Raw genomic sequence first — 25,679 nt, forward strand, 5'->3', positions numbered from 1 at the left:
TTAAAATAAAAATACTCAATTTAGAATATATTTGATCGAGTTAGGCAACTGTCTAGACACGGACATAAAGCAAAAATCAGAAACTTTTCTTGTATTCTCGGAAAATAAAGTTTGAATACTTAGTGTTGACATGAATCAATTTAAGTGCAAGTAACTGGTGAGCTTAAGTAAATCATGTTTTCAGTTTGATCCAAACTTTTGGTCAAGAGTGATAAAATGTATTAAGCACCTGACAAGGCTTTCTTGAAATCATATTGTTGTCTGTCAATCTGTCCGATACTCTTGATAGAAAAGCCCTAAATACAACACTTTTTACACAGGTTCCTCTTGGTTCAAGGTAGAGCTGGGGTATTAATGTTGGTGTCAAAAAGTCCAAGGGCAGTGTCGATGTCTGTGTGTTAATTCTTTCATTATGTTCAGTGGGATTCTTCGATACTTTGTTGTATTGATTTCTTTTTGTTCAAAATGTTATTTCAATACCATTTTGGAATTATGACTATTTCTGTTAAATAAACATTTTGTTGCATTTAAAAGTATGTTTATTATAGGTATAATTGGTCACATTAACTTTGAACTTTCTGAGGGTGACAATTTGTGCAAATTTGTTTAAATAAATGCACCATATTCAGTAACTTACAATATTACTATTTTTATAAAACCTTCTCCTTTCTGAGATGGAGCTAGTAACTGGAGCACATTAAAAAAATCATATAACATTATTTTGTTTATCTGAGTAATATATTTTATGGAACAACATAGAACAAATTAATCTAGTGAATGTTATATTTTGTTAAAACTAACCTAAGTATAAATAAATTACAGCCATTAGTAATTTCAATACTGTACAAAATAATGGTATTAATCAGGATATAAAAAAATACCATGGAGTCTTTTAAAATCAAAAAATACCATCCAAAAAATAAGAATAATAACATTAATATGGGACAACATTAAATACTTTTTTATTACAAATATCATAATACATTGGCATAATATAAATTGTGATGATTAGGAAAGTAAAAATAAAGGACATAAAAATATATATATGCAAAGCACTGTTTAAAATAGATTTTTGAGTCTTCAATAAGGACTAGACTAATGTGGTTTAAGAGTTAGTAATTTTCCTGTTGAAAAACACAGCATCCCTCCACATTTTCCAATGCCTCTCTCCCAAACCTATGCAAATGGCTGTTGCTATTCTAAATGGTAGAGCAATGTCTGGGATATAGTTCGCTGGATCTGATTTGTGCCTGGAAAAATCTGTTTCTATTTCAGTAGATAAAGGCCGACACTGCTGCCAATAAAACACTTGCAAGAAAGAAAAAAAATTGCAGTAGAAAGAGGTTCGGTTGTGCATAAAAATATCACATCAAAAGAGAAGTCTTAGAGGCTAAGAAAAAAAAGACTACCTTAATCAGTTTCCCGATTTATTAATTCCACCAGGTCTTTCGACTTCAAGCCAAAGAACCAAAAATTGGTGGACAAGTATAAAGAAAATCTAATTACTGCTAGAATGTTGTTTATAAATCTAGAGGATAAAATCAATAACTTCAGCATACAAAAGTGCCTTGAGGATTTAACACTAAGGACAATCCCTTTACATTAAAACAATAATGATTTTAGTTCACTAGGCTTGGATACTTTTAATACTCTTTTTAGAATGATTCTTTATAACTATTTTTAATGTAGTATTCATTAAAACATTTCTAACATTCATGATGGCTTCCTCTGGTAGGTCTAATAAAACGTTTATAGCTTAAAAATGAGGGGATTAGTTGCATAATACGATGTGAACCGGCTGAGTTTAGACCGACATGAGACAGGTTAGTTTTACCCTACTGATGACGAATCGTTGCTATAGTAATCCTGTTCAGTACGAGAGGATTCAAAATTGTTCTGTCTAATGTATGCATGTTGTTACGCATTATTCTGAATATCAAATATGGGTTAATGGAAAAATAAATTAAACTCTTCATTCTTCAAAATACTGGACTCCCTCAACTCCATAAAAATGATCCAGACAAGCCAATATCCAGAAAAAATGAGGTCAGGATAAATGAGATTGTATTGTATCAGAGAATATCAGATGGGTTAAACAAACGTACTTTTTGAGGCAAGACTTGCTAAATTTAATGGTTCAACAAGTTCCTGAAGTTTCTGGTTCAATGGGATTTTGAATGAAAGAGCAGTTGATGTTGCTCTTCAACTGGTAGTAGGATTAATACCACATAAAATATTCTGTCCATCATCAAACATAGTTATCATAGATTTCATAAACCTAAGTAAATCATAATCAAGACTGAATAGAATTTTGAGATAAAAATCAACAATTGTACTTTACAATTTAAAAATATGACAACTCATCATAAATAAATAGTGATTACAGTTAAAACAAAATAAATACAGATTTAAATTTATTTTTAAACAGTGTATGAAACTATTTATATACAGGAATAATTCTATCAAGGGCAGGGATTGCATAATTTATTTTCCTCCTGATATACATGTATAATGAGAATTATTGGCAATTCAGAGCCACCCATGACGTAGACCTGGCTTCAGCTATTTCTCTGTAATGGTAGTGTTTGATAGTGCTGTTTTGATCTCTCTCCGTTTTTTTATGGTGGCAAGTTGAAGTAAACAACATGCAACTATGACATTTTGCTTCCAGCTTGATAAAGATCATTGCTAAAACAGTTTTAATGTTGAAAACAGCTTATAAAGATGATACATGAAAAACTCAAGTGTACAAGAGGTTTTCTCAAATAGTCTTGAAACATGTAGATAACAGATTGAGTACAAGGAAAATCAATCAATAAAAGTAATTGAATTATTTTTGTAATTCTAGTACCTAGACTGTGTACTCAGCATAAAAGGACTAGAGACCTTGCCTTGTAAAATAGAAGCAATTCTGAAGGACCTGAAACCAGAGAATGTTACTATACTAAAAGATGATAAATTTGTATCACACTTGCCTATTGTAACCATTTTTCGATCAATTGAAAATAGATATTTTGATGTAGGTAACACTGCTTGTAAATATATGTTTGAGTCAATCGAGAAAAATTGGTGACAGCATATATTTTAGCCCATTATAACCAAGAGATATCATTTTATTTGTATAAGACACACTGTGTACAGTAGACATTTCAAATTATAGACTCCTATTCTCTTCTTCAAGTGTTCATGTGTCAAAAATGTAATACATAGGAAAGCAAACAGAAATGAACTTGCCACAGTCAAAAATTTGATAACAAAACTAGTTGTATGTCAAAATATTCCAAGCACATTCATGAGGTTCAAAACTATGAGAAGAAACACAACTCATCCAACTTCAAAATACAAGTGCACTAAACAAAACATACTATACAAAACACAGGAGGTGAGACACTGAATATCAGCATGCAGTACATCTGAACCAAACGACCGGATCTCAGGAAAGGAGAGAGGTAAGTCCTAGTTTTTGTTTTCAATCTGAAATTGATAGTATGTGGTTGAAATAGCTTCCTTAAATAGAAAAATAAGAGTCTAAAATATATTCTGGAATCCTACTGGTACAGTAAATCAAAACTGTTTTTATTTTACTTAATTTTATTAACAAGCAAAATTCTACATTTTATAAAATATTTTGAAAAATTTATAAAATAGTAATATATTGAGTCTAGAATCAGCCAGTATGGACTTTAATATTGACACGCACATATAATAAAGTTGTGTATTAGTGCTAAATAAAATGTATTTATACTACCAAAACTTGTCTCATGCCATAAAATACAACTCAAGCTTCTAATGCGACAAAGTCTAAAGCAGCTTATGAAGCACAAGCACACATTTTAACTAAGATGCTTTTACACAGATTAGATGCTTTTACACAGATTATATACTTTTACACAGAGTACATACTTTCAATAACAACCATACTTTGCTAGAAATATGTTTCAAGAAATGATATTATATTGGAATTCCTCTTTTCTTATTGGAATTCTTTAATTCTTTAAACAAACAGTCCAATAATACAATTTTTATTTATGTGAGGCCTTTTGTTTTTAATTTCAGTTGTGGGTCTGATGATGTTTTTTTTAACAAAAGACATCACAAAAATTAAAAAATTATTATTGAAGTGTGTTTTTAAATTAATTAATGTTCTAACAGTAATGATAAAATATTAAATTGACAAAACAGAACAATTAGGTCTAACTAAGAATACAACACTGTTATTATAGATTAATTGTAAGACCAAACACAAAATTAGCTGATGATATATATATATATATATATATATATATATATATATATATATATATATATATATACAAAATATTTTTAAATGATTTATACTATACAAATGAGAACTAAAATGTAATAAATAACACAATTACTAGTTTCTTGGTTTCTACTTTGAATAAATCCTATGACTAGAATAACTAAATCCTGAGGCTAAGTTGCTCATTCATTGAGCCTATGTTAGTGGTAGCCATATGTTCCATTCTAATAAAATGGGAAAAAAACCAATTGTTCTGAATAAATGTATAACAGTTCAACAGATTTACTTAAAATAAGGTCATATTAATCAACAGTGAACAAATTTGTACAAAAAATTCTTATTATAATAAATTATATGGTTTTGGCAAAACTAAAAATTCACATTTTAAATTCTCAACAAATTTTAAATCCAAACACAAGTCATGTTGTTGCTAACTCTACATATCTGTCTCTCATAAATGTTTTGGTGAACTAAAGTTAAATTTGTCATGTTAATATCGTGCCTATCCACGGTCAGGCAGGTCGAGCAGTGTGTGGGAACGACAGACCTGGAATACGACGCGTTAACAGACGTGTCCGTGGAATGGTCGGATCATGTATGGGGATCTTTACACAACTTCAACTTTGTTTTAATCATTTTTCGTGTTATCCGACATTTTTGCTTATCCGATCTTGCCGCAACCAGTTTAGGTCAGCTAATTGAGACTCTGTAAAACCATTCCTTATCCAAACTTTTAATGGTGGCCATCATCAAACCTTAAGAGATATCTACAAAAGTAAAAGAATAAAAGATACTTATAATTATTTAGTATATATAAAAATTTATTTGAGTTAACAATTTTGCTCAAATGTGAACAGCCGCCATCTTGAAGTTTTTTTATTAGTTATGACAGGCTTAAATAACTCATTTAATCTATGTACAACTACTGCCTATGTACCAAGTTTGGTCTGAATCTATTAAGAAATCATACCGTAGTTATCGTGTTTAATTATTCCCTCAATGTTGTATAGTAGTTACACTTTGTAATGCCCACTACCAGGAAACGATACATGATTAAAAAACACAAACATGACGGCATACTACCCTATGTGCAGAAAACCCTCAGCTGGCATAGCAAGATTTTTATCCACTTTCTGCTGTGTGATGGTAAATACATATTACCTAAATATGCATAGCACTTTATAATTTCCACTTGAATGTGTTTGTAGGACTGCTCCCCTCTCCCTCCAAAAGAGGCTCTTGATGATTTCAACTCAGAATAACATCCACTGGATGTAAAAGTACGAGAAGAGAAAATCAAATTGTAACACAGTACAAAAAATATGCTGAGTATGCTTAAAAAGAAGGCAGAAGGAAGCAAACAATCTACGTTCGTGCCGTTTGCTTAGGCAAACCAAGACTGTGAAGTACAATGCCTCAACAAGTTCAATGAAGATGTTACTGAGTAAACCTTAGAGAATGGCGGCAGGTGGGGTTGTAAATTGATGTTAGTTTTTTGTATTTTTTCTTCATTCATACAAACACTATGTATTTTAGAACTTACTCATGTACATTGTGTTTGAACTAACTCAACTATCACTGACAGCAGAAGGTGTTTTACATAGTTAAAAACATTGTTGTCAGATTCCCCATGATTGTGCCATATAATGAAATGTGCCATATAAGTTCATTTCTACTGGAGTTTGACTACCCTGGCTGAGTAATGAAGACAGACTTCACCAGCAAACTACATTGTTTTACGTATCAGAAATGATGTCTCTGATTTTGATCAAAATTGATGCCTGGACTTCTGATGACATTTGAGCTTCATTTATATCATTTTTTATGTGGGTAATTAATAATCATATATTAGCCATTAATGTGTGCAGTGTTTCACATTTTCAGCATTGAACATTTTAAAAATCATAGTTTATGGCTGAATTGAAAGTATTAATAAATTTGAATCAAATTATAATATGAAATTAAGGTTATTATTTGAAATCGTAATGAAAAATTTATTCAGTAGTTCCTAATTGCTAGTAGAAAAAGAATCACAATTGAGACCACGAGTTGAAACCAAAATGTGAATCAGATTCAAAATTTGTTTTTAAATCGACGGATAGACTAATAAAATAGGTCTAAGCCAAGTTACTGTTTAAAATAAATCAACATCAAATTTACAATCAAGAATGCATATACAAATTCAAATCAAAATTTGAGTTGGAATTTTTTTTTTTATTGGTCCAATCATAATTATTAAGGTATAAATATTTACAAAATGTGTATACATTAAAACACAAACTAAAATTAGATTTACTTGTTGCAACAACTGACAAAAGCAAATAAAAAACTATATTAGGTATAGTAACATGTTTACTTTTGTAGACAAAAAAACTAAAGACTAATTTATGTTCAAAGCGGGTCTAAAATAAAAAGCTGTGCAGTATAGACAAAAGTGAGCAGTGATAAGCAGGATGAGAAGCAAAATATAAAAAAGACACAGAAATGTAACACAAAATAAGCAACAACATAACAGCAACACAATGTTACCTTATTGGTCAAGTCGAACACCTAAAAACACAAAGTCAACTGTTAAAGATACTTAAAACTAAAATAGGAAAAACAGCAGTGAAAACTTGATCATTTTAGGAGCTAAGTTAGCCAGTTGGCAAACAAAATTTGGAATATTGACTTTTAAAAACCAATTGCAAAAAATATTATCCATTGAGTAACCTTTTATTGCTGCAAAAACAACCTTTAATGTGAATTTTTGTTTACAAATATCTTGTATAGTTCATTTCTATGGTCAAAAATGCCAAGTTTAAAGTATTTAGCATTGATATGTATACTTTTTAAATAAGCTACACAAACTTTATTGTTTCAGGATACCTTTACATAATACTATGTATAAAACATTTATTTTTCGGAAAAACACCTATGCAACATAACAACAATGTCTTATAGAAATAGATGGAAAAACACACACAGTAGTTTCAATTTATTAAGTTTTCAGAATAATTTTGAAAAAAATTCTTTGGAAAATATGTTATTTCCAAAATAAATGTTATTCCTTACTCAATATAATACAACAGTAAAACAATACAAAAATTTGGTAAGAAAATGAAGTTGGACCAATAATTAATTATACTTTAAAGGTTATATAACTTATAAATAAAATACAGGTTTAGGCCACTATCCATACTACCAATATTATAACATATAATCATAAATCAATACAAAAGGAATGTTCAACTGCAACATATAATAGTAACAAGACTACACAGTGCATATACACTCATTCTAAACTTAAATCATCTTACAAAAAGAGTTCAGACTGTTCCCACTGATCTATACATAAAAAAAACAAATTAAAACACAATGCCACTACATATTTATGAACTGACAAAATATTTGACTATGGCGTCTTGACTGCTGTTGTTTAGATAAAATAATATTTTTTAAATCCAGAGAATATTACACCAATAAAATTGCATATATTATTATAAAGTCAGTTACCCAAAATATCAAAAACTCTCAAATCCAAACCAAAAAACATAAAATGGCAACAACAGATCACCACTTCTTTACTAAGAAACCGACGATAACAAATCACTATAGTGATATTTCAATGTAGAAAGGTGGTGAAGACCTGTCAACACCATGGCAACCAAAAGGTTTATATATGATATTACTATGTAGAACAGCTAAATCTCCACCATTCAGTTTTTTCTGGATCTAACAAACTCTTTATATCCATGTTGTATGAACTTAATGTCAAAAAGAAATAATAGATACAGATCGTGGCCTAAGTGATCGCATCTATATTAAACTGATAAATTAACAACATCCAATAAACACAGTATAATATTTTATATTCGTATGAAGATATTATACTCTTAATCTGTTTAAATTTACTGGTTTTAAAGAGTTACAAGATTTAGATAGAGGAATTCATGTAAAACATGATAATATAGGCCCATATGTCCCTCTCTAATCCTATATTTTAAATATTTGTCTTCTCTCTTCTCTACCAGAGTCATTTTAAAGCTTTTACATCTCAAAATACAACAAGGAATGGTCCAAAGAAACGTAATGACTGGAGATGAACTGAAATCACACCACGAGCCTATGTTTCATTCCACAGCTTGATGCAACATATTTTTAAAGCAAAATAAAAATATTACACACTGATCAACACCTGAAATGGAACAAAAAATTTTTATTTTATTACTTCACTGTTTCAGGGTTTTTAACTATCTATAAACCGGTTTTGAGTAAATTGTTGTGTCGAGATGCGTAACACTTGCTATCTTGTAATCGTGAAAAATACTCCGAATAAAGGAGTAAAATGTATCTTTTACTATTCAGATAGATAATTGAGCTTATTATAATCTTATTTAAATCAATTAATTAAGATTAATTTTTCACACAACCTAATGTTTTGTCATTGTAGTATTTCAACTACTGGTTATTTCTGTAACTATAAATCTACTGCAAATGCAGCTTTTAATTTATGAGTCTCTCTCTAAAATTATTTCTTCACAGATATACTAAACTGACAAATTCTCTATATTGAATCATTAAAATATGAGTTTATAACAACTAATAGTGAGTAGTGAAGCGTAAAGTGTACTTCAGTGACCCCAAATCACTTTTTGAGTTGTCCTATGCTCCTGAAATTTTGGTGTTCAGTTTCGAGTGTTGAGCAGCATTTTTTTTTTTTTTTTTTTAGCAAGCAAAAGCCAAAGAATTTAAATGTTTTCTACTTTCCAAGCAATGTAGGTTAAGGTTGTAAAACAAAAATATACACTTAAATTAAGTACATTCATTCAATACTACAAAAACTATTTCCAAAAATTTAAATTTACATTCCAAATTAAAATAAACATAGAAGGAAAATACACTGATGTATTTTATTTCACCCTTATTAAGAAATTTTTGTAGAAGAAATTAATGAAATATTCCTTTTTTGCCCACAGTGCCTTTTTATTCGCACCATGCTGTGCCGTGCTGTGTCTTTTGTTAGTGCAAAGTGATAGCTGTGAACCAATATTTGTATATCATATTTGTGAGTGACAAGATGTACTTGTACTTAAATACATTACAAAAGTACACTATTGAAGTGAATAACATAGTACTCTTGTTATGCAAGTCTCATCAACATTTTAAGTGGAGTTAATTTAAATAAAAGTAACAATTATTTAATTTTTTTAATCAAAAATATCCGCAACCTTCAGACGAAAACAAACTAAATTTGCTTCAACTGGGCATCAATGCAAAAACATACTTCATCAGCTTATATTTTGTAAGTTGCCACTTTAAATCCAGTTGTTCCCCATTTATGAAAGGAGTTTAAAAACTTTGAATATAAGTGGTGTTGGTACAATTGTTTTTAAATTGAAAAATATATTAGTTATATTTTTTATTTTAAGTTTTTTAAAGCCACATTAGAAAAATTACAAATAGATTATGAATAATGAAAACTCTTGCTGTTCAGTTTAAAATATTACTTCATGGACAGTTGAGATTTTTATAAAATAATACAGATTTTGTCGAAATTTCTCCAATTCATTTAGAAATAAATATCATAACTAAATAAACTAAGCCTATCTTCTACAGTTATTGAAGGTTTCCTTTATTGATATTATGTTAAGGTATATAAAGAAAAAAGGTTAATGCTCCTGAACAATGAACATCATCAAGCTGAAATGTTTTGTGATTGATTTAAGTACTTGGGCTCATACAAAAGAACAAACCAACCATTGAAATAATTGCTAATTATTGAGGTTGCCTTGGTGAATAAAACGGTATGGAAATAAAAGGATTAAATATCTCTCATTTTAAACATTTATAAAATTAATTGTGGAGTTTAAACGAATGTAGATGCAATTCCAGTTACAAATAGAATAGTTTATAAGTAAAAAATATTCAGCAATTCATATTCACACAGAATTTTTTTTTCTTTCTGATTTTATTGTAACAAAGAGCTCAACTGAATAAAATAATAAAAATTCTTTCTCTAAAATGTTGTAAATTTCAATAAAGGAACTAAACAGTCTTACAATTATAAGCATACCTACATACCTTGGCTGAGCTTTAGCGAAGCCTATCACTCGTGGGGCTGGAAAAATTTCATCTCTGTTGTCTGGCTGATATTTCGAAAACAAACTGACTAATAGACTTGAAATTTTGTATGAAGCTTAAATTATATATTAACGACACAGAGTTTGATGATGGTGTATGTCACTCCAGCAGATTTGGCTGAATGTTAGGAAATATTTTTACATTGGTCTTATGGGTAAACATAACAGCGACGAGAAAAAGCAGAATAAATAAATTTGTAAACAAACCGAATCCAGTCATTTGGGATTTCAACATTTGACTTTTATTTATACAGTAAAAAGAGAAAAAGTGGAAAGTCAATGTTAATACTTTGTGATATGTAATTTGCTTTCAGTGCACTCTTGCGTTGTAAGTATACCCTCCTTAGCTTACAAGAACCGTTATTTTTTTAACACTGCTATGAAACCTAATTTCGTGAACAAAAATGGGAAAGCATTATGTGGCAAGACATGTCGAGAAAGATTTCATCTGTTGTCTCAAAATTTTGTGTGAAACTTCATTTCTACATAAACAAGAATGTGTTCTATAATGATGCGTCTCCAACCATGAAATTTGGCTGAGCATCATTGAAGGCTATGACTCAGTAGGCTGACACAGTTCCTATTTTGCCTATCCAAGGGAATGTAGAAATTTATTTGATTGTCCGTCTTTCTATTTGCCCGCAGGACATTTCGAGGATGGAGCACTGACGTACGACGAATATTTCTATAGAGCATTTTTCATAGAACATTAATGTATTTCTGTTCGTAAGTCAAACTTCACGACTTCAAGTGAAATATTTGAAATCTGAAATTTTAGTAGTTTCTTCTTGTTACAAATTATTAATGTTTCTTAGTGAACCACCTCTGACGATGTAATATGATTGTATATTCATGTTATTTGGTTCAGAACATTTTTTTAATATTATAAGATTTGATTTTTTCCATTTATAAGCAAGTGGGGAAGTGGTCTCAGGTCAGAGAGCCATTTCTCAGTGAGCATCCAAGAGCGTTACTGTTAATGGGTGGTTTGAAGAGATGTCAGGAATGTTATGAGCATATGACATCACTAAGTGCAACTTTCAGCTGAGAAAAATTTGTAACATCTGCAGTCTCATAAATTTCTTTTCTCTTCTCCAGTCTTATAGACTTTTGCAGTTAGAATTTTATTTTCCAAACTCGTTTCCCTGAAGAATTTTTATTGCCATATTTCCAAAAAATTAGATTAGAAAATAAATCTTTAAATTTTATCTGTAAACACTACAAAAAGCATTAAATGAGTTAGGAAATTAATGAAATAATTACAAAAGCTTTACGGATTAAGAAATGGTAGTGTACACAGCATCTGAAATTAGTACATCTTGATTTGTATTTGTATTTTGTATTGTAATAACATAGTTGATTTCTATTCACACATATTTTGTAAATACAATCTAAGTAGCTTGTTTTCAATACTCAGATTATTATAAATCATTACGCTTTTCAACACTTATCAGCACTTTGTCAAGTTAAGAGGTCAGTAAGTTACTTTTTGCTACCGTACATTTTACACTTTACAAAAATCTTATCACCAGAAACAAGTTACCCAATAAGACTTGAACACTTTAGAATAACCAACAACATACCAACATGATCTGTCAAGGTAACATACAACTATTTGTAAACATAACAAAACAGAAAGCCAACACTAGTACACTGAACATGATTGATCACCCACCACATAGTGTTGGAAACCTATAGATAATACTAAATATATTAACAATTTGTCTAGTGACTGAAACATTGTTAATTCTAGAATTTTCTACATGATTTTGTAAAAGAGCCAAAATACTTCTAAAATTTATATAAATAAACTCAAAATCAACAACACGATTTATTCCTTTCTTATTAGAGAAGCTTTAATTTTGCATACAATATAACACATTGTAACCTAAACTGGAAACTGCATGTATAGATCACAGAATGCTTCATTTCCAGTGGGCATGATTTCCAATCACTTTTTTTCTATAGGCCATATATATATATATATATATATATATATATATATATATATATATATATATATATACAGTATTAGCCAAAATAAACAGTACTGAAACTGAATCATGTGTAGTTGCCATCTCGATCAGCTGATTCAATTTTTGATTGTTGCCACAGCTTCTTGTTCATTATTTCTTCCTTATTTGAGGTTAGTTTTTGCTAACATGGTGCTAACACCGGTAGAGAAAGTTTTGATCGTAGAGCATTATTTTCGCTCATACGGTATTGGATGTGAGGGTGGGCCAATTTTCAGGAACATCTCCACAAAAACCCGCCTGCTGTGATTCCAGTAATGCTGTGATTCTAAGTTTTATTGAAAAATTTCAAAGGCAGTGTTTTGACACAGTAAAGGGGCTTTTCAGGTCGCCCAACTACTGTCCGTACAAATGAAAACCATGGACGAGTGTTGCAGCATGTGTTACAGTCACCGAAAAGAAGCCTAATGGAGCTTCTCTTAAACTGAATATTAGCAATACATCAATGCGAAGAATGTTCAAAAACAATGTGTTTTTCCCTGCAGGATACAAACAGGACAAACTTTGAACTGTAGAAACAAACTAGCCATAGTTCAGGACTGTGCTTCAATGTTAGCAATATGCTATGAAGAATCTGAGTTTCTAAGTAATGTATGGTTTACAGATGAATATCATGTGTACCTTAAGGGTTTCATATACAAGCAGACAACACGTTTCCTTGAATTTGAATGTCCTGACGTTGTTGTAGAGAGGCCACAGAATAGAAAGCGTGTAACCATTTGGTGCGCTATGTCTGAGAGAGGTATAGTGGGACCATACTTTTTATAAGGCAACAATGGGAAGACTCTTACTGTAAATCAGTATAGATATAGGGCCATTCTTGATCGTTTTGTGAGAGACCTCAGGAGATTTTGTCATGAATCCAGCAAGATTGCACAACCAGTCACACTGCCATTAACAACATTGCTTTCCTCCAACAAAACTTTGGCAACGGTCTCATCTCCCTTAGAGCAAACTTTCCTTACCCAGCCCACTCCCACGATCTTACAACACCGAACGCTTACGTCTGGGGGAATGTTGAAAGAAAAAGCTTTTCGCCAGGACCCACTACTTAACATTGTTCAACTCAAAGAAAAAATAACCATGTGTATTAGGAGAATGGAACTATTCATAAAAATGATGCAAAACCTACAAGAACGGTAAATGTGTTGCCTCAAACTGAACGGGGTCATATTGAACATGTTAATACCCGAGTTTAACCGATTTTGCTTCCTTTGACTTGTATTTATTGGTAAAATCTATATGTAATGTTACTGTGTTTACCATAATAAAATATTACCATTTCAGTACTGTTTATTTTGGCTAATACTGTATATTTTTTTGGAAAGCCATCTCTTCCTTGTTTAGCCACCTTTAAATACATTTAAAAAATTTTTCAAAATATAAATTATGCTTTGCCTGAAGTTGAGTGTGATCCACGAAAAGGTATATAATAATTAATTTACAATAAAGGAAATTTTTCCTTAATATTATTTCACAACAGAAAAGTTTCACTAAAGGATATGTGGGTAACCTTTAACTTTAAAGAACACTAAACAAGTTAATTGTTTACTATTAAGTCCATTGGGGGAGGGGGGGGTTGCTTACTTCCATTCACATCTTGTCTTAACTAAGTCTTAACTTAAAATTATAAATTCTTGAACCAATACCGATCGTCCAAGTATTCCAAGTAGTTAATAAACTCAAGTACCCAGAACCATAGAGACTTTTCACCCAAACATAATTAAATAAAAGTGTCTTTCTCCAAATACAAATGCAAACCACAGTCAATGCAAAAACACTTTATATGATTCTTCCTCTGTTCATAAAACAATAGTCCTATTATAATGAAGAAGCATTTCTTATGTGCAAATATTCAATATAATATATTCAACTATTAACCTTTCCAGCGTTATTGACGCGGATCCGCGGAGGGCCACTACAAGCTCAAAACGTTATTGCCGTGGATCCACGTTTTTGCATTCTTTATTTTCTTACTGCTATGTTAGTTGAATATTTTGCTGCTAGATAGTTCTAGTAGTCATGCGACATACAGACGGGTTGCCCTGCCTCGAATTCTATTACAATGGGAGTGGCAGTGGCTTCTAATTGGCCAAACACTGTCTAGCGAGCGTGGTCCCGCGCCTTTCACAAAGTCATTGACGGGAGCTCCCGTCAAGGCATCTAGTCAGTTAGTTAGTGAGAAGCGTCCGGTACACGCACATGTATTTCGGTTATCGCTAATTTTCTGTTGTGTCCTATTCTTTTTAATGTAAATTATTAATATTATATACAGCAGTGTCCAGTGTTTATTTTTTTTTTTTTACAATTATTCGTGTGAATGGCGAATCCAGGCTTTTCGGAATTTGAAGATTTGGTAATTCGGAGCAATTACTTGGTCAACCCCAAACTTTTTCATATTTTACTATGGTCATAAGGATGTTCTCAGAAAGCAAGAAACACAATTCAAGCCCCGCAAGGCCGTCCTACAGGTTGCCGAGTGATAAGATGGTTCAAAGTCCACGCGATAACAGTGGCTTGCAGGAGACGCGCGGAATACCAGTTGTGACAGCCCGCCACCAAATAAACACTCTTTGTCTCCTTTTGTATTTTTCTAATTTTATTAGTTTGTAATATAGTATATGTTTATCTGTAAAACTGTGTTTCATTCCCCTATTTACTGAATAAATGATAAAAAAATTAGTGACAACTACACTGCTATTCTACGATATTTTCAAAATTTAAAAATTAGCTTAGAAAATCCAAAAAGGGCTAAAGAAATTGTATTTACCGTTAAATAACTCTATTTTGACATACAGAAACAAAAATAAATGTAACTTTACACATTGGAAATTAAAAAAAATTGTAGCTTAATCAAAGATCAGGTCCAGTTTTTCATGACGCTTAAAGGGTTAAAGATCTCATTTCTTGTAATCATCAATGGTTACAACCTAATTAATCACAAATTACAGCTTATAATTATCACATAGGAAATCTGAATTATGCTAATTTAAGAAGCTTATATTTAGATGTCGATATAAATTTATATTCAAGATATCATAATGCAGATACTAATTTGTAACTTTTATGTATATAGAAACTAATAGAGGTTAGCCACTTAGTATTAATGGATATCTAACATTAATAATTATTTACAAAGAATGATCTATTTTCCATTAGTCAATACAATAAATATTCAACAATAGGCCAATCTCAACAGTTTTTTATTATGCTTTCTAAAGTACAGTCTCAATTCTCAAACTTGAACATGATTATTATTCTTTATTTAAAATAATATGCAGAAATATATAAATCAATCAAATCAATGAGTGCATGCATTGTGACAGCTCAATCCTAACTTAAGATTAAAAATTGGTGATCTAACCAAACATAGGTAACTCAACAATTTCTGGTAACTAATAGGCTATTAATGTACATATTTAAACTATAATAAGGTGCCATTCTGTATGCCACATACAAATAAAACTAATCCCATATTTCGAAATTAAAGTATACAGCCTATAAGTGAATTTCTCTGCATCAATGCTTCTAGTATTATCAGCTGAAGTGAGTAGTACTGCAGTAAGGGTTGTATACATAAACTGACTCACTGTACCTTCATGTACATAATTATCTGTTGGTACGGCACAGCACTGTCATAACCAGCCGAAAGTTATGTTCATGAAGGAGGCCTTCATAGGTTAATAATAAATAAAAGAATAATAATTTTTAAGATTTGTTTTCCTGAAGTTAAAGCAGCAGTGTCAGAGTGAATTTGAAGGTACTCAAACCTCTGTAGCTTTCATGTTGAAATATGCTTTAAACCAACATCAGAATCGATTTGCACACAAAAAATATTCCCCGAGTGAGAAGTGGTCAGTAGTTTTATTGAAGTAATGCCATTATTTGTACCTTCTACATATTAACAAATGAAGTGGTTTGAAATTAAGTATGAGTATGAATAATCTATTTTATGTTCCTGTCAATATGAATTGTACATAATAAAATCATAATAAAATCATAATAAAATCAACATTATGCTGGAATTTAAATTAGTTTTGTATAATTTGTATCGAGAGGACCATATGAAAGACTGGCAAATAAACATATATATTATGGCATTTTTTCACAGTTAATAAAATACATAATATAAAATATACTAATACAACAGAGTATTGAAGGACCGGACAGAATGTATTTACCAAACTGACTAAGTTTTTCCCCGGATATTGAACTTTGCTGCCTTTGAGCCTATAATTAAAGAGTTCTATCTTCAACCAAGAGGAACCTATGTACCAAGTTTCAAGGACCTTCCTATCAAGAGTTATCACACAGACGGATAGACTACGACACAATTTTAAAAAGGATCTGTCAGGTCCTTTATAAATATGTTTAAACTACGAGAATTTACACCATTAAAGGACTGACCTGGAAGTACGACTCCTTCTCCAATCTGTCCATTAACAGCTCAAAAGTGTCAATAGAAACCTCAGGTACTCCTTGTGATGTTCTCTTCTGGTTTATTATCATGAGCCAGGCTGCATCTTCTTCGTCCATATCATACTCAACCTCACCATCCATCTCTTCAGCTGAACGTTCAATGAACCTGCAAAGTGACATTTCAAATAATGATTCAAGATTTAAGATTAAGATATATGCTTTAAATACAGAAAGCAATACACAAAGTCAGTTTAATTGATACTAGGCAGCATTGTTCAAACTACAAACAAATAATTATAACTAATTATAACAACTCAATGAACTTGTTTATATTCTAAAAGTAGAATTAAAACTATATAACTAGTTAACAAGATCTGACATAACATTAAAATGGGTTTTAAAATACTCATACACTATGGTAGCATAAAAATTTCTATTATCACAGACTAAGAACTATTCTTTGGAATAGAATGCAATTCTTACAACCACTTACTTAAAACTATTTTGAATTTGTTTAAGGGTTGCATGCCTTTCTCTTTAGTTTGTTAAGATCTTTGATTTTTACATGATGATGCTTCTGGTTTTTATGCTTAACCCTTTGCATGCCAGCCCATTTTCCAAAAGTACTACCCAGAAACGCCAAGGGCATTTTCAGCAGTTTTGCAAGCTTTCACTAAATGTATCATAACTTTTTTATTTGTTAACAGATATTGATGATTTTGTGACCATTATTTTGCTTATGAAATGCCCTTGTTCTGTTGGTAAATTTTAGTTGCATAAATGTAATTTAAACTTATAAAAAAGTTAAAAATTAAGAAAAAGAAATTTAAAGTTTCCAAAAAACATTTTTTTTAGCACAAATAAGTGGTTTAAAAAAAAATGTATGCTGATTTCCTGTTATATCCTAGTAAACTATATCTAACCCTTAACCTAATTACAAAATTTCAAAAGCCTACCTTATATAGAAGTCCAGTTATGATTTTTTTCACTAAATGTGACACGGGCACAGTTTTTTTTAATTTGCATGGACGTTGTATGTAATGTTACAGTATATTCACAAATCAATATTTGACACTATACAAATCGGTACTTTGGGATTATACCAACCACACCAGTATGAAGAACACAAAAATATAAATTTATAGATATATTATAAACAAACATTTTAGAACGAAAAAACAACTTTTTAATTACAAAATTACAAACTTACAAAGATTATCAATTGTTAATGAGGTCATATTCGCTTAAACTTTTTTCAATGAACTTAGAACGTTATAAAACGATGTATTTGAGTAACAGAACTAACATTCCATCAATCAACAAGCATTTCCAGGTATTGTGATCGGTATTGTGGTCGCTGTTACCTTATCTTTCTCGAGAATCCCGATTTCGGCAGGCCACGCAGCATCACATGATTATTTAAGTTTTTTGCACGGTACATAATTGCCTTTCCATTACAATTCAATTTATATTTCTGATCAGCCCCTCTAAAATTATATTTACTGATAGATACTATCTCGAGGGATGTATTTCTTTCGTTGACATCAGCGCGAGCTTCGGAAGCACCTTCGGCCGGAGGCACTCGCATTTTGGGTGGCGGAGTTTGATCAAGAATAATAAGTTTTGTGTGTTGTTTTTTCAATAAAGAGTTTAGTTTTTGTTTGGTAATGTTTGTTTTTGTTGAATTTTTGTGTTTGGAGAAATGTAGGGGTAAAATACAAAAGTACAACAAAGCGAACGGACGGCGAGACTCTGCAATCACGTTATCTACTACACCGCTCGACTTTGACCTCTGTCTGAGGATGGGGAGGGGTTTGCGATAAGACAATTCCTGTTTTATACTGACGAAATATTGTTCTACTACGCTAATCTAGTAATCAGTAGAAGCTAAATGTCAACTGTCTGAGAATGGAGAGGGGTTTGCGATAAGACAATTCCTGTTTTATATCGACGAAATATTGTTCTACGCTAATCTATTAATCAGTTGAAGCTAAATGTCAAATAACGATTCATGTCTGGGTGTGGTCTGTATAATCCCAAAGTACCAATGAATCTAATAAAAGGGTATAGTAAAAAAGCCCTAACAACAAAAGTAATGAGAGAATTACAAACGTAAACAACGCATAGCAACACGAACGTAACCTCAATCTCGACCAAACAATTCAACAGCTGCGAAGCTCAAATACGACCAAACAAACAGTCCATAAAGGAATTAACTACTTTGTGGTTGCAAAGCAACTAATCGACTATCGATTAGTCAAAATTTCGCGGCAATAAGATGAACTATAAGAAAATTACAGGCGAAAAACGTGACGTACCTATATTACGGCCGTTGGCGATTTTCAGTTGAGTAGCCGACGGCCGTAATACCGGTACGTTGGCATGCAAAGGGTTAAACTGATAACTAATCTAATATCAGCTTTAGTGGAATATTTGCTAGTTCCTTGTCTTAAAATTACATTACTAAGACCATTATATCACTACTGTATTATTTGATATAAAACAAATATATCATGTAAAATAATAAATATATACATAAAGTTATTACTTGAAGCTTTGAGATATGGGTCTAAATTGTTTTTTTCCATAACTACATGTTTTACCACTCTCAGTGCTTTTTTACTAAATTTTTTACTATTCCACTATGATTATACCATAAAATTATCATGTACATTTAATTTAAATGAAAATGCATAACAGGCTGTTATTAAAAAAGTAATATTAACCCTTCAACGCGTTATTTTTTTTTCATGGTCATACTCCCTCCTGCGTTGATTTTTCTGGCGGTTTTTTAGAGATTTTGTGTTTTATAAATAATATAAGCAAATTACCCAAGTTTATAATTATTTTATTATACTTCTATGTTGTTAGTGTTTAAAATTAGCCAAATTAAACAAAATTAACCTACTTTAGGTTAATTTCCCTAAAAGCTAGCTAACCTACAAACCATCCCCAACTCATGTTTATAAAACACAACAAATTGTTCCTGTCAAAACGGGATTTCCTTCTTAAAAACAATATAGTTAGCTTGTAAAACTAATAATAATAACTAAACAAAGGAACGTAAAACACACAAAAATATGTCAGTTGAACATAACCATCACACTAACAATGACTGTAAACAACAACAAACGTAAGCTGACAAACGATCGGCTGCACGGCAATGACGTTGTCTTGAATGCAGCTGATTTCTCAGATATTTTTTCTAAAGATCGATTTTTCGAGATATCGACTCAATTAATCGAAAGTTTGAATCTTCTCCTTTCGATTGGTATACATTTTTCATTGAAAACATTCGATAGTCGTCTGTTACAGCTACAAAAATAACCGACTACTCCATGACGTACTCAGTACGGCAAAACGCGATCTCAAGTAAAAGTGTCATGACGTACCTAGTACGGCAAAACGCGTTGAAGGGTTAATTATGTACTCTTTCAATTTACACAAAAAGTACCATGGATACTTGTTTCACTTTTTATTTAAATAACTCAATATGAGATTAACAATTTATTTTACCAGATCCTTGTTATTCCCAATAATTCACTGATTAAACACATATATAAGTAATGAAATACATTACTTAATAAGAATATCATTTTGAATTATTACTATTTTTATTTATTAACATGCTTCAAATCAGTTTAGGATCATATGAATGACATCTTCTTTGCTTATTATTAATTTAAGCCAGATATCTACAGGAATTTAAAAAGTAGTGCCATCAAAAAAACATTTAAGAGTAAGGAATATTAACAGTAAAAGCTTCAATTTCAATAACAAACAAAATTGGTTTATGGACAAATCTTCTGAAAATCCCAACTTTCACTATTAAAAACTTGATACATCTTACCCTTGAGCAACTTGCTTTCCATCATCAAGATAGGAAGACAATAACAATTTAAGCTCATTGTTTGTAACATTATTTAATTTCAACCGTTTGATTATACAGCATTCATTATAGGAATTCGTCAACTAAGCTAATTCAAAATTGTGCACATATATTACACCTAACAATGACAAAGTGCTTTCTAGTTGGTACAAAAATATAAGTTATAGAAAAAGATAATGAAACAGTTCATTGTTTTACAATGACAAGAAGTTGGTGGAGTTAGACAAACCTGATTGATGGAGCTCCCTGCCCTGATGAAAAATATTTCAAAGTAATCGACACAATAACATCTCAAACCATACAAATGAACCATTTCATTTTATGATCATTTGTACTACTTGTTCTGAAATATTTCCTCAGTTGAACCAGACAACCCCACAGTAAAACATCCGATCAAAGGATAACAATTATTGATAACTTATTACCAAGAGTATAATTAACATAACTTCCCAATATTATCTAAATCTGATTAACCATTGCCAATCAATCTTCCCATAAAACTAGTCTGTATCCTGGAAATTGAAGAAGAATCATATTGTGAGGATACTAAGCTAAAGAACCATTACAGTTTGTTTTACAAGTCATCCTGGACCAGCAACTACACATGATGCACAAGCAACACCGTCACCATTTTTATCAGGTTTAATCTTAAGTTAACAAGATTACACAAAACCCCTAACCTTATGTAGGAATTAGGCATTGATGAAGCATCAGCAATGTTATACTCATCCAAAACTTTGAAACACGGTTCTGGAAGTTTTGTAACTGCTTCTTGGCTCTTGGCGAGACTGAGAGAACCTTGAGTAACAGTAGGGCCACTCTGTAAAAAATAAAAAATATTTAGTGAAATTAGTATACAATTGGCTGTCTAGTTATCCGTAAAATATTTCAGTATAGGACATTTTTACATAATAGAAGAAATAATTATTTGCAAAATGGTAAAAGACAGTGTCGAGTACCTATAGGCTTCATTTTTGTTTCATTAATAAACCAGGTATCTTATTATACAACGTTGACGTTAAGAGTAAAACCTGCTAAAAAATAACACAAACAAATATCTAAATCATCAAAACCCCTATATTTAAACCCCTAAATCATCAAAAACATGAAATATTTAACGTATTTTGTATTTTGTGGGAATATAAAAATTGAGTTGCTACAGCGTAGTTTAATTAGTAACCAGGATTAGTTACTTTCAGAATTTATGGAACTGCTAAAACTGTAAACTGCTTGGGCTTGGTTTCATTCTTCCACGGAGTGCTGTAGATCCTTGAGGCTTAAGTGCCTCACAAAAGGCTAGCTCTTAGAAGAAGAAATTATAGCATTATATAATGTTGTTGATACGGCAACTAAAATTATTGTGCCATATTTTATTTGTTAGTTGAATTTGGAATTGAATTTTGGGGAATGGTCAAACTGAGAGAATATTTTTAATACAAAAGAGGTTTTAAGAATATTGTTTTTGAGGACAACACTAGTATAATCAAAAACACTTCTTGATTTGTATAACTTTCACGGTAAAAAATATTAATTTTTCCTCAACATTATCTTAAACAATTTTCCTCTATATATATATATATATATATATAGGAAGGAAGTTTTCTAATGAACTATTACATGTTAATAAACCCTTGATTGCCAACTGTAACACCTGTCGGGTTTATTCTTACAACTGTTCAAAATTAAAACTAATATTTTTACAATAATAAAGTATTAAAATGTTATAAAAATGCAATATTTTTTGTGTCACATGTGACTGCTCAAAGCCTAGCTCAGAACTGGGTAAATTCAATGATAATAATGTGTTTTCACCATTATATTTATTAATTCCTGCCACATTAAAACCAAACACTTAAACAAAGAAAAAAGAATAACAAAACATTGTAATAGAAAATTGTTAAAATACACTGTGCAACATTATTTATTGATTGCACAATATAAATCTTCATTATATGCTTTGGTAACCGCTTCATAGTTACACATTACAGTTATTATATAGTTACTATTATTATTAGTAATTAAACAGTAGGCCTAATATTATTGAATTCTCTTAGAAAACATAAACACTGCTAGTCTCTAGTTAATCAGTTTATAGCTGGCAGATACTACATAATCACACTACAATTGAAAACATGCTAACACAAGTGTGGCAGTTACACACAAATGAAGATTCCCCCATGTTAACATGTGTATAGTAGCCAAAGAGTTATAAACATGAGAAGGATTTTTAAGATTGAACTGTTTTTGTTGATATGAATCTATTAAAAATTAGAAAAATGTTTTAATTGTATAAACAGTATTATCTTAGCAATCACTTTCTATATTTGTCTGCATGAGTTTGTTCATGTCATAAGTTATGTTAGCTATGCTAGAACTTATAAATGATAATAAAGTTAAATTTAATTCCAGCATTGTTCTGAACTGCGTATTAGTAAGATACACACAGTAATTAATACACCTCTCAGTGAATGGTATTATAAAAGAGCTGGCAGAATCAAATCTTTTCTCTAGGATTTAGGCCTATTCTTAGAAAAAGAAGAAAACTCTGGAAAATAATCATAATTATAATGTCCAATTATGTCTCAAAGAGTACATAAAAATGAATTACAAATATTAGATTTTAAAGAAACATAAAAGAACAATAATGAAAGATGAATATGCCAGTTTAGTGTATTTTTAAATTTACTGGTAATACTAATAGAGGAAGTAAAATTAATTTTTATCATCACCACAGAGAGTGATAGTTTTTATCTCATTACATAATGTAGAGCTAAGATTTCTTTCGTGCTTACTTACATTGTCATTCTGTGTCTCAAATTCCTTCTTGGAGATCACTTTCATAGACTGGTCAATACTGACTCGATGTATTTTTCCATTGATTTCAAACTCTACCAGCTTCTGAGCCTCAGCATAAGTCAAACCCTCACGTGGGGGAGTGGTCACAGACTCCACTAGCTTTAGCGGAGTCTTCATACGCGGTGTGTGACTCCAACGGCCATGCCCCTTTTTTCCTGCAATAGCAAACAATCTTTTAGGGCTCTATATTTTCCTTACACATTAACAAAAATGGTAGACCTACTATAATATTTATAAATATAAAGTTAATTTACTCTTTTGGTGTTCCAATACCAGAAATCACAAAAATAAATCAATTATTTCACAAATAGTACAAACTCAAAAAAAGCGAAAGGAACTTATGAAATGTGAATATTGCTGGGAATATGTCTTTGGCCCGGAAAGATTCCCAAAATTAGGAATTTGTAAAAATTTGTAGATTTTGAATGTTTTAATACTTATTAACAGTTAAGGAACCTTAAACCTAAGTTAACTAAGTAAATTCATGCATTTCATCCAAGATTCATCATTCCTGTATTAACTTCCTGTATAAACAATATCCACAGCTCAATGGACTTCGATTCCTAAACCATTATTAAAAACTCAAGCATTTAAAAACTAAGCATTTTTAATAATAATAAGTAATTTCTTCTTGGAAATCATTTTCTAAAACCATAGGTCTAAAATATTAAAAAACTACCTATTTTTATTAATTCACTGTTTCTTTATGTTTTTTCAGCTTTACAATTTGTAATCGATAGGCCAATAGTTGCCAATACTGCCATACCATTTAGAAAATTAAAAGTTTTAATAAACAATAGGCGAATTAAAGCTTAATATAATATTTATGTAATTCTTTGATCTTCAAAACATTGAAATAAAAAAGGTGTGATTACTTATAACAAGGAGGTTAATTCCAGATCAAAAATCCTAAACCTATATCCGAATGTTTTATTTATAATTAAAAACAGAAAGTAGGAATTCTAGTTTTTGATAACTATGAACAGAATTGCCTGAATATTAAACAGATTGGGATTTGAGGTGGAGGGACAAGTAGGAAATTCTGTATCTCCAACTCCAAAACTCTGGTAATCACTGCAAAATGTATACAACCTAACACTGTGTTAATATTGCCATATGAACGGTGATATTTAAAATTGTAGTAAAACCTCCAATCAGGCTAAGCCTTGGAGGATTAATTATTTCTCACGATATATTTATTAAATGTATGTATGTATGTAAGGTGTTGTTTGAGAAATAAATTTCTTTCTTTCTTTCTTTTCTTTATTGTAGATATACTTGGACAAGTAAAATAGTGGCTTACACTTGGCCAAGTTTCCTTATAGAAACAAAGTAGTTGAAACGTATCAGAAACATATGGCGATGTACTAACAGTGTTCACATTACTCGCCACTCTTAAGTGCATACTTGGTCAGCAATAAATTTTAATTTTACAACTATCAAAATTTTTTATAAGGTCTTCCATGACTTGGCTATACTGGTTGAGTATAATGAAGTGAGGCAACTTTTCCCTATATAATGTTGTTGGTACCGATAATGAAAGGGTGGTCTAACAGTACGAAGTGCCAATTTAATTAATACTCGTACTATTTATATAAAAACTATTACATTCAACAATTTTAATTTTATGTCAAACACTAATATTAACTATATAATATAATTATTGGTTTAATCACCAATATTATGTCAGCATGAGCCATAACATCATCATTACACACAGATTACCTCTTGATGGCAGCATTATTTCAAATTCAATAATTATGAAGCAACTACCTAAAAATCGGTTGGTACCAGGGGTAGTGTTACCAGTATGAAAACCACAAATATAAAAAGATGACTTAAAAGTAAAACCTGACCTCCTAATCAACATTTTTTAAATTTGATATAGTTTTCACCTAACTCTGATGAAAAAACTAATTGACTCTGAAAAAACCTCCAACTGAGAGAAAACTTAAAACTTTAAAATGGAATAAATGGTTTATTAAAAACTCAATGTAAAGATATGACTTTGTGAGGTACGTTTATAAGACAAGCCACATACTACACAATAATTAATTTTTACAATTCTAGAAAAATCTGGCAATTATATATTTTGA

At 30.8% G+C, this 25,679-nt stretch overlaps 1 protein-coding gene across 5 annotated transcripts in view; it reads right to left on the reverse strand.

Annotated features, from left to right (window-relative positions):
- Nucleotides 1-25,679, reverse strand: part of LOC124368941 (peregrin) — a 146,140-nt gene that overhangs the window by 93,062 nt on the left and 27,399 nt on the right. For 4 of the 5 annotated variants that reach the window (XM_046826498.1, XM_046826497.1, XM_046826500.1 and 1 more), the window contains exons 3-6: nucleotides 23,524-23,738; nucleotides 21,408-21,547; nucleotides 16,827-17,004; nucleotides 6,794-6,814 (exon numbers count right to left, since the gene is read on the reverse strand). In XM_046826498.1, the coding sequence (XP_046682454.1) occupies nucleotides 6,794-6,814; nucleotides 16,827-17,004; nucleotides 21,408-21,547; nucleotides 23,524-23,738 (554 nt within the window). The remainder of the gene's footprint in view (nucleotides 1-6,793; nucleotides 6,815-16,826; nucleotides 17,005-21,407; nucleotides 21,548-23,523; nucleotides 23,739-25,679) is intronic. The other variant, XM_046826499.1, reaches the window with a different exon arrangement.

Source organism: Homalodisca vitripennis, chromosome X (assembly GCF_021130785.1).
Source record: "Homalodisca vitripennis isolate AUS2020 chromosome X, UT_GWSS_2.1, whole genome shotgun sequence".
Taxonomy (NCBI): domain Eukaryota; kingdom Metazoa; phylum Arthropoda; class Insecta; order Hemiptera; family Cicadellidae; genus Homalodisca; species Homalodisca vitripennis.